General features: G+C 39.7%; 1 protein-coding gene across 2 annotated transcripts; it reads right to left on the reverse strand.

Annotated features, from left to right (window-relative positions):
* Positions 1-298: 298 nt before the first annotated feature.
* On the reverse strand, positions 299-9239 carry MTFR2 (mitochondrial fission regulator 2). Of its 2 annotated transcripts, none has more exons than XM_027897023.1 (8): positions 9148-9239; positions 8417-8548; positions 7961-8065; positions 7606-7730; positions 5514-5728; positions 4215-4512; positions 2581-2767; positions 299-1128 (listed from the first exon to the last, which is right to left on the reverse strand). In XM_027897023.1, the coding sequence occupies exons 1-8, from the start codon at positions 9208-9210 to the stop codon at positions 1030-1032; spliced, it is 1224 nt and encodes a 407-aa protein (XP_027752824.1). In that variant the 5' UTR covers positions 9211-9239; the 3' UTR covers positions 299-1029. The 2 variants fall into 2 exon arrangements, with proteins under 2 accessions (XP_027752824.1, XP_027752823.1); XM_027897022.1 differs by having other exon boundaries at positions 4215-4515.
* Positions 9240-10592: the final 1353 nt, after the last annotated feature.

Consider the following 10592-nt stretch of genomic DNA (forward strand, 5'->3'; position numbering starts at 1 on the left):
AAGGGAGCAGGGAAATAGAAGACACATAGGATATATAAGGGACACATTCAAGAGTCTGACAAGATTTAGGTTTTATACATCAGGATCATCAGACAAAAGACTAAGTGAAGGCAGCTACTGTAAGCAGTGGATCATAATAAATTTGTAAATAAGTGGCTCCATCAAGTGCTCTGGCAGGAGAAAATATAAGCTGCACTTTAACTAGTTTTAGATAATGCAATTTAGGAAGCTGTCTAATATGGTCAGATCTTAAGATACAAGAGAGTCTGCAACACAAAAGGCCACTACCACACACATCTACAATATAAAGAAAATTTTATTTTATAAACTCATGTGAACAAAACTGAGGTCAGATGAACAAGTTGAGGTGGGAATTAATGTTTACTTACACATGGAATTTAGACTATGTGCTAGCAGATCTCTCTCCAAGGTCTTTTTTTATCTCAGAATGCAACTCCCTCATATTACAGGCACTTAATAGGCAGCTGCAGTTTACTTACAGCACAAAGTTTCACAAACATAAAAGTTCATCTCCTGACCCAAAATGAATCAGAATATTGGTTGCACGTGGAATAAGGAGTTGCATCTTAACTGCAGAGAAAACCATGGCAACTATACTACTCTAATGAAGAAGTATTACCATTATATACAGCCAGTGATAACACACTAACAAAAAGTTTATACTTTGTTATTTACACTGCAAACAGAACGCACACCTCAGCTGCCACAGTAATATATTTCCCTCCCCACACATACTGCTTTCCTCGATCTCCCAGGTTTCAAACACACTGCTACATAGTAATGGAAGCCCTCTTTCGATTCTATGCTTCTCATCAAAACATCACATTCACAAGTTTGGCTTCTGGGAAACCAAGGAGGAGGTAATTTTACAAACCCTACAACACCCAAACTTGAATAGCATAGGAAAGACCTGTTCTAGAACAACACAATACAGCACCTTACAGCAGTTTCCAAGTGGACCCACCACTCATGTACACTATGAAGTTTCCTCAGAAGTCTCCACTGCAGCTAAATATGAGCTCTCACTTTCCACGCTGGTACCTGTTCAGCTTCATCAGTTCTTGTAAGGCTAGGTTTTGCATTTAGCTTCAGACTGCAACGTCCAACCTGGGGAGCAGGGATGGAGTTAAAATTATACCCAAGACAACTCAATTAGATGTTTACAATAGAAACAGTTTGGAAGAGCTGTTGTACTTCTCTTAATGTAGGAAGAATAAAATAGTAAGCCTGTGCAATCAGTTTAAGTACATTTATTTTTCAAAATACTCAACAGTTAACAATTATAGGCTCGACTACAAACTCATAAGATGATTCTCCTTTAAGCAGAAAAATTCCATCTTTTTGTACCTACTCCTGAATATGCTGACCTTAAGCAGTCTCTCTTTCAGGACTTTATAATCCAGCTGTTAGAGGATCTATTTTTGATCTTTGTATCTAGAATCAGGTGTGTCAGCTATCCAATGCAATGGCCTGCAGCATCCAAAATACAAGCCTGGCTATTTTTAAGAAGTGGGGGTTTTTCTGCCCAAAGAAAAAATTAAAAAGTCAAAGAAATTTATTGGACTGCACCAGAGCTGTCAACTCACTGCAGCCTGTAAAACACATGCTACATTTTGCTTGCAAAATCCTTGGCAGCTGAAAAAATTAAAATAATTATAGCTAGAAAGAGGAACACGTGCACATAAGTTTTCCTCAAGTTTTCAGCCACGCAGCTAGCCTCATGTATGAGAGCAGCAGCCTTCAAAAAACGTCTGGATTTCCATTATGTTTTGCATTACTATTACTTATTAGAATAACAAGTGCCACAGCCCAAATCATTTATCTCCCTCTTACGATAAAAAGACAGTACTGCTTAACAGAGAGATGCAGTTTAAATTACTGCCACCTATTTCTATCCACCTCATCTAAGCAATTCTGAGGTTTGTGAAAATGTTTAACAACCAACAGTACTGCTGGACTGTGTAAGCTGAGGTAGCTTGCACAGGCTGCTCTACAGAAATCAATGCTCAGAGTCACCTTAGTCTGGTCACCTAGATGGTTTTGCTTCTTTGTTCATAGAAATAATTGTATTTTTTGTGGGCTTTCCAACAGAATCACATCTCATTTTGGATAAAGATACGAACTGTGTGGAAATTATGCTACCTCAAAGAAAAATATTACTGGCTATGCTTTTGTTTTAATTTCTGAACACTTAGCATGTATTAAACCTTTTTGTGCCTTCCCAACACCTTTATTTGTAAAATATCTGTGCATGGGTACCTGCCAGTTACCATCAAGCAAATGTCTAGAGTTCAATCAAACATGAGTCAAATTTTTAAAATCAGTCTTCTAAGTTTTTTCTCTTGGCACATGCAGAATTGTATTTACCAGTCTAAACCGACCCAAAATAATTATCTTTTTATATTCTCTGCCTTGATTTTACTTTAAAAAAAGCAACCAGCCAGGCTGATGGCTAAAAAAATTGAAGAGAAGTTTTAGCCTTGTGAAAACCCTACAACTATCCATGCAAACAGCAGTTATTTCAAGAATATAAACACACATTCTTATACAAAAACATACCGTTGGGATCTCTGGACTAGAAAATGGAGAGTTATCAAAAGATCGATTTTCTTTGTCCAGAGAATCATCTTCATCATAATTTTTATGTGCAAATTTCTGCTTTAATGCGTGAGTTAGTAGAGCAACTGGATCCCAATCTGAACTTTGTCTCTTTTGGTGTCTAGAAAGAGGAGTACCTCCAGGAGACCTAAAAAAAAAAAAACAAACCAAACAAACACTAACCTAAAAAATTGTCTCCTGACCCTATTCGTGTGCTGAGTGACCCAAAAACTAGAGACACAACTTCTGTAAACACCCTATCCTATAAATCCCTGATTACACAAATAATGCTGCTGTTACTTTACAGAAATTCATCAAATACAACTAATGCAAGTACACCCAAAAACTTGTCAGCCACATTCTTACCCTGGGATCTTCAGACTCTCAGTTTCTGAGAACAGGGGTTTTCCCTTGGCAGTGCACACATGAAACTATTCTCAGACTGCAGGCTGAAAGATTATAGTAATTTTGGTCATCATTAGTCCCCCCAAGCAATATAAACTCGTTATCCAGTTAAGGTCTACCTTCAGAATACAGGCAGATGCCTAAATCCAGAAAGCATTTTGGACACACACTTAACACTTCTAATTATGCCCATGCTCAACATGCTGGGTATTAAAACTGTCAACCCAAACTCACTTTCTTGACTTACCATACATGGAATTATATGGAAGAAAACATATGTAAAGGAAGTACACAGGTTACCTAAGTGCACTTTATATTTGCCTTATTTACTGTAAAAATGTTATCAAAACCATAACGACATGCTTTAGAGTTGCATCTAGACAATTTGCCCAAGATTTGAGCTAGTTACTTTTAGGGACAAAGCTCACAGTTAAGAAAATGTTGAAAGGAGAATGCAGTAAGTTTTGCCAAGTGACATTCTTCTCACATTAAGAGCTTCAAATATTCATTATAGACTCAGTGATTCTTATATATTCTTACATATTTTTTCAACTCAAGAAGTTCAAAGACATCTGACAACCTCTATTATGCCTAAAACAGCAACACTCACCTGAAGAAGTGTTGCAGTCTTCAGTAAAGCATTTTTGTAACAGGTCAACTGTGCTTACCATCAAAACAGTTGACCATTAAAAACACTTACAACCCAAGTGCAGTATTAAAACAAATTCGTGAAACATTTTCAATAAAAGATACAGTATGTGTTTTCTTTAACACTTCAAAGCTTGAACCAGGATAGTTTGGGCATGCTAAAAGTAGTTTTCCAAAGTTTCCCCAAGGATTTGGCCCTTCACTGTGAATCCAGAAAGTTACTTGTTTAGATCTATTTCCTGTGATGGTGTAGGAAACTTTGCAAGCGATCTCCCACCCTCCCACACCAACTTGAGATTTGCATACTGAAGCAGCAAACTAGTTTAAATGCTGTGACATTCAGCAGGTTTTAAATGCATCTAAAAGCCATGTCACAAGTATCTTACATTCCAAGCTGTGAACTCAGATGTTGCCAACTTCAGCTTGACAGCAGTAGCTGCACAAGAAATGATGTTTCACACTGGTATTCTCTGGTGCTACTGAAGTGCTTGTGATGCTTACACAGCCTTAGCTTGCCGAGGTACACGTTTAATTCAACCTACCTCTCAACAGCTCGCAACTGAACTTTGTTCAGGTCTTTCAAAACATCCATCATACTAGGAACGTTCTTTGTCTTCTGATGATCAGCACTATCAGCTGCACTTGAATCACCATTTCTTGCAGCACGGCGTTGTTTTATAAGTTCCATTGCAGATTTACCAGAATCAACACCAGATGGTACACCAGAAGGAAGTGGAGGAGGCAAGGGAATTACAAAGTGATTGTGAGAGACGGACAATGGTGTGGAAGTCATGGCTGGCACTGGGTAAAATCCATCTGGAGTGCTGAGTGTATTAAAGGCTTCTATATACAGTTAAGAAAAGAAAAAGAACAACATATATTAACATCTAGGAATGAAGATAAGACTGCTCTCTAAAAGCACTTTCTCACACACCTTGTACATTATCTGACAGAAGAACTAGGCTTAAAACAAAGAACATTACTTCAAACCCACAGATTCAAAACACATGAAATATAATGAATCTGAGGTGTCCTATGCTGCTCTGATTTTCTCTATTTGTGTTTTCAATCTAAGCACTAGACAAATCAGCACAGTAGCCCTCCAACAGCAACTATTATACAGTTTGTTCTCGATGGTCTGAAGGTTATAACAACATACATGAAGCAAAAGCAAAGATAGTCATGAAACATGTAAAATAGACTACAATACTGAGTACAATGGAGAAGAGACAGAGGAAGAGTCATCAGAACAGCTAACTGAATCACAGAGGTCCTCTCAATGCCACATAAGAGTAAGTATCTCGCACTAGTTTATGTACTTCAGCAACGACAGTGGGGTTAGTCTGCAAGTAAGACAATCGAGACCTCAGAATTTTTAAGGGAAAAAGAGAAGTCACAAGATAAAAGTTCATGCTGGAGATCAACTATCTTAGACACATCTATCTGTTTTTGTTAAAGCCCAAACCTGATTGACTTACAATACTTTTCCTATCCATTATTTTGATAACTTGTTAGAAACAATGCAAAACACAGAGGGACAAAATAGTCTGTAATTTTTTAAACAATAATTGGTAGCCTACATAGTGATGTTATTAGGCTCCTTCACAAATATGGAAATGAGTGCAAAGATTACTTAGGATCTACTTTTGAACTTGGCAAACAGGCCACAAAATAGAAGTGAGAGAGGGCCACCAAATAGCAAAAAGAGAAACAAAATACTATATTTGGTAAATTTATTGGTGTATGTTCAGTTAGAAAAGTTAGAGACATTCTCTATCAGACAAGGCAAGCTCTAAAGCAAAAAAAGGAAAACTGGTTTGCCTCAAACAAGAAGGGCTTACGTGATGGAATGGTTCCCAGTGTCTGTGCTGAAACAATTGCAGCAATCTGAGCACGAAGAAAGGTTAGCTCATCTTCAAGAGCAGAAATCTTCTGGAGGGCTGCTTGATCAATATTGTCTTTGTGTGTACTGTTTCTTGGAATGCTCTGTATTGAATCTATAGATGGATATAGGTCATGATGAGCTGTGCTTTTCTCTTTTCTGCATAATTCAGTCCTAGAAAGCCACAAAAGACACAGTTTCAAAAGGCTCAGCCAACAATGGAAATCTCAAAACTACTGTCTGTTCAAAAAAGTTACTGTCATTCAGCAAGACCTAAATTTTCAAACCATCTAAGAAAACTATACTTTTAACTACTCACAAGCTTTAAAATGTTTTAAGTCTCCCTTTGCTCAAGTACGATGTAGATCCTTGCAAAGTCATAAAAATCATAAAAATTAGTCAGATAATTTACTCAGGGATAATTTAACATCACAAAGTCGCACAGTAGGATTAAGTTGTCCTTACTCAATGACTATTAGAATGACACCATGCGGTGTCTCTCCCTTCTTGCTACGTGAATATGAAAGGTAGTAGAATCAAAGACTAATGGTCTCTTAATTAGGCTTCAGAAATTTCAGTCATTTATCAAACTCTAAGAGAACACTGCAATAAGCAAAGAAATTACAATCTTTCAGAAAATATACTGGAGAATAACAAGGTTTAATATACACTTACAGTATAAGAACATCATCTTGTATAAGCTACTATGAACAAAGACAGCATTGGAAAATTGTGCTGTCTCAGGTTTTAACTTTAAAAATTGTTTCAAGTCTGTGCCTGCAGAAAGAACCTTAAAATATAAAATAAGTATAAAATCTCATTATAAAACAAAGAAATTAAATTTACTTTATTTATTCAAGATGTACTAAGCTTTGATTGAAAACAAACCAGAACGTTTCCCTTATATTAACCATCCTGTGGCATTGCTTTCTGATTTGCCAAAAACACTTGTTATTCACACGGCTTGAGAGTGAAAAGATATCAATTAGAATAGCTGTTCTTGAAAAACATCCCACAGAGCCAGAAGAGGAGGAAAGAATGGAAACAACAAAAAAATAAACTGTCATATGTCTGTGAATCTGACCAGTTAAAGAACAGCACAAGCATAAGCAAGACAAAACAGGCCTTTTAACAATATTCCTTTGAACAATATTCTTACTCTTGTGGTATTTTACCACTGTTGCATGAACACACTGTATCAAAACCTCTCCAACAAAAAGTGTGCCTTTTGAATCCATCAGTTTCTTGTATTGTCATTAGCAACAAGCAGAACAATGATCACAAACAAACAAATGCCAATATGAAGCAGAATTACATCATCCTATACAGATAGAGTAAAAGACAATACAAGTGTCCACATTTTAATCTTGGTTCTGGTTCTCTACTTCATCCTCTGATTTTGAACAGATCCTTTAGAGGAAAAGTAAGACAACTTTCTCTTTCTTCTCTAGTGGGGAAAAAAAGACAAAACTCATACACTATTTGTGTCTGCAAATTCCTGAACAATTTGCCTTTTCACAGGAACTGAAATACTTTGTAATTCTTTCTAGCCTTTATAGAATGTTGAAGGAAAATATTTTTAAAAAGTTATGTTTGTACTTCCAGCAAAGCAAGCACACAGAGCAGTGCAGAAATCAAGAAGACATTTAAATATTTTTGCTTGTTTTCCCCTGTATAAAATGTATCAAAATGGTTGCAAACCAAAAGGATAAGGATAAGAATAATCTTAGGGTATACTGCAATAACCAAATTTCTCTCCAACTCAAAAAATACTTTGTGAGTGAAAACCAATTAAAATACCACCAACACATCTGACATACTACTATGAAGAGAAAATAGGAGACTAAATTTCAGAAATCTTTTGGATAAGAATACATTACACAGTAAGAATTTCCAGGTAAGCAGGAACTGCCCCCACCAAAAAAACCCTAAGATGTTTCTGGAAAATGCTAGGAAAAAAGAAAAAGAAGCAAACATGAATTCACATCCCACAAAGAACAGAAGGTATAACTCCTTTTACTCCAATTACTCATTTTTATACTTCTACTTACCTGTGTCTAGTAAAAGCCTGTCCTTCATCATTTGCCACCCACAGGACATCAGCAAGTGATGGAGCCACAGAAGTTGGAGCTGCACTTTGTTCATCATAACCCAATGGATTTGGGTCTTGAACAAGCTAAACCAAACAAAAACGACACAAAAAGAGAAAAGAATTCAGTACATACTGAAAGTTCTGCCTCAGCAAAAGGAATTTTTAAACAGTGATGTAAGGGAGTTGAAAAGAGGGAGTACAAGGGATGCAACACACAAATTACACAAGCTAAAAAGAACAGAAAAGCTATCATCAAATTAAGAAACAAGAAAATGTAAACAGGTAAAGTATACATATGACAACAAATTGCATACTTGAAAATAAGGTCTTGGATAGGGTTCCAGGGAAAGAATTGTCCCAAGTCTCCGGACAACACTTCGAGTAGATCCATATTGCTTTTTTTGGCAAACAGATATGACCTAAAAATCAGAAAACCTTTGAAATTGAGAAGCAAAACCAAATTCCGCAGTTCTTACAATCCAAATTATTAAATCCTTTAATATTATATGAAATTAAATATTACACAGTTAGGTTAACTTAACTTTCCCATGCTCTTCTCAAGTTGAAAGTCCAAAGAGGCCTACACTGGTTTTAACAATGTCTAAGACACTTCCAAAATACAGCCTGTTCACAGAATACTTTAGAGAGGCACAAAGGCAAATATCCTGAGATACTGACAAAAGAAAAAGGGCACGTTTAAGTAATCACATGTACCTGTGTAAGTCTTTGGGGAAAAATGTTAGCAAAGAAGTGAAATAAATGTAATGTACCTTGATTTGATACTTCCTTATGATGGTGTATAACTGCTGGAAATGCCTTCCTGATGAGACTGCTGAAGGAAGGCATGTTCTGACTGCACGAGTGATACTGCTGCCAAGCACGCGAGTTTCAAAAAATATGGCCTGTCAAAAAACACCAAGAGGTCCCAACGATGGAAAAAGAAAATAAAGAGGACAACTCAGCCAAACTATCGGCCCTAGGGACGCTCTGGCAGTTTCACACACATATACCCTCGGAAGCACACGCTGCAGCAGCACCTCGCTGCTGACACCCCCACCGAGGAGCTGCCACGGACTCCACTCCAGCATCAGCCCCGACACTGCACCAGTGCGCTGTCTCCGCTTCCCATACCGTACCTTTGCCGGGTCCCTGGAAACACAGAATTAACTTGGGAATGGGTACGCAGCCTCTCATTTAAAGCCGCAGAGCAGGAACAGCTGACGCTGCTGACTGTTCCACTCTGCTCAGGGCAAAAAGCGTGCCCTGACCGCCCGTGCCGGAGCAGACCCACGCGTTCCGACGGGCGGGCAGAGTGTACCGACGAGCCCGGCTGTGGGCATGGAGGGCGCGGAACCCTCCGCACCGCCAGCGCTGCCCACCCCGCTCCCGCTCCCTCCCTACGCGGAACCACGGAGGCTGCGGGCGGCACGCCGCGCAGCAGCGGGTCTCCGGGCGCCACCCGGCAGCAGACAGCCACCACCACCGCGGGGATCCCTCTCACCTGGTGGGGCGGCCAGCCCAGGAGCTCCAGCAGCCGGCGGAGCAGATCCAGCAGCAGCGCCATAGCGGGACGGCGGGAGGCACTGCCGGACCCGCCGAAACAGCGCCCGTCGGGGCCGGGGGCGGGGCACAGGGGGAGCCCGCCAATAGGAGCCCGGCAGTGCGCGGGGCAGAGCCAATGAGGGGGCGGGGCGGGCCCGCGCGGGCGGTGTCGGGAGGGAGCGGTTTGAAGGCGGGCCGTCGGCACCGCCGGGAACGCGCAGCTCCAGCCACTGCCAGAGCGAAAACTGAGAACCAAACTGAGCTCAGAACCAAACTGAGTTCACTTCAAAACAAGAAATCTGGCTTTGGATACCTGTTCTTTAATCTCGCTTGTAAAGATTTCTGCTGTTTACGAAACTGAATACTTCAAGAACGCTTGCAGTGTGACAAAAGGAGACAGTGCTTCTACTCAGAAAAGTAATGTGGATATCTTTCCCCTCCACCTATGCAGATAGCGTCACTATTGTTAGTAGTGTAGTTACTATTACCCGTAACTTGTCACATAGGCTGATTCTCCAAGACCAAACACAGTACCGGTAAAGACATACTGAAGTTAACAGCACAGAGAGGGTTCAGGGGCCTAGGGAGGTTTAAGCTTGAGGTTTTAGTTTGACTGGATCAACACCAGTAACCAGCTGCTTTGGAACTAGAGGGGCGGTTGAGAGAGACCTCATACAGAAAGGCTTCAAGGCAGCAGGTACAACTCTGAGCAGTACAGATGGGACCTGCAGGATACTCTGAAGAAAATGACTTTGTGACAGGCCAGCTTTAAAAAACGACAAGAACTGACATGGGGCTCAAGGCCTACTGCTGCAGCATTTACCTCTGAAAATGTACCAAAGGTGATAACAGCAGGAAAGCTTAAATCCGATGCAGCTACCCACTGTTACAGTAATGCTACTGATTCTGCATTCCCAGGAACAGGATGTGAGGTTTAATTCTGAACCAAGAAACTGATCAAGTACACATAGCCTAGAACAACAGGATAGCTGGATTTTTTGGTGTGTTTGGGGGGTTTTTGTTTGGGTTGGTTGTTGGAAATTTTTTTGCCTAGTAAAATAGATGTCTGATTTCATCTGAATTGCAGGGATACTTCAAACTTTATAAGCACACCATGCAGAGACAAAGTGAATTCACAAAGTGCTTCATTGCTGGAGAGCAGCAAGTCAGAATGAATTATTGAACTCAAAAGGTAAATTAAACATTTTATGCCAGCATGTCTAGACTTTTTTTCCCTGGAGATCCATCAGTGATGGTCTTTACCTTGTAACAAGAAATGCAAAATGCATGACTCTGGTGAATGGAATTTAAGTGCAACTACCTTAGTAGCATCCGGTGAAAACTTCAAAATGTGTTTTTTCCCCAAGAGGGAAAATTCACTGTTAATGCTGAAAGACTAATAGG

The sequence above is a fragment of the Empidonax traillii genome, unplaced genomic scaffold (assembly GCF_003031625.1).
Source record: "Empidonax traillii isolate 1590-97213 ecotype Southwest subspecies unplaced genomic scaffold, ASM303162v1 scaffold526:size440949, whole genome shotgun sequence".
Classification (NCBI taxonomy): Eukaryota; Metazoa; Chordata; class Aves; order Passeriformes; family Tyrannidae; genus Empidonax; species Empidonax traillii.

Coding starts and splice junctions, on each gene's coding strand:
- MTFR2 (XM_027897022.1), bottom strand. CDS start 9,210: ATGGCGCTGCTGCTGGATCTGCTCCGCCGGCTGCTGGAGCTCCTGGGC. Junction 7,731..7,960: donor ATCCAAGACCTTATTTTCAA/GTATGCAATTTG, acceptor TGTTTGGTTTAG/CTTGTTCAAGACCCAAATCC. Junction 2,768..4,214: donor CAGTTGCGAGCTGTTGAGAG/GTAGGTTGAATT, acceptor TTTTTTTTTTAG/GTCTCCTGGAGGTACTCCTC.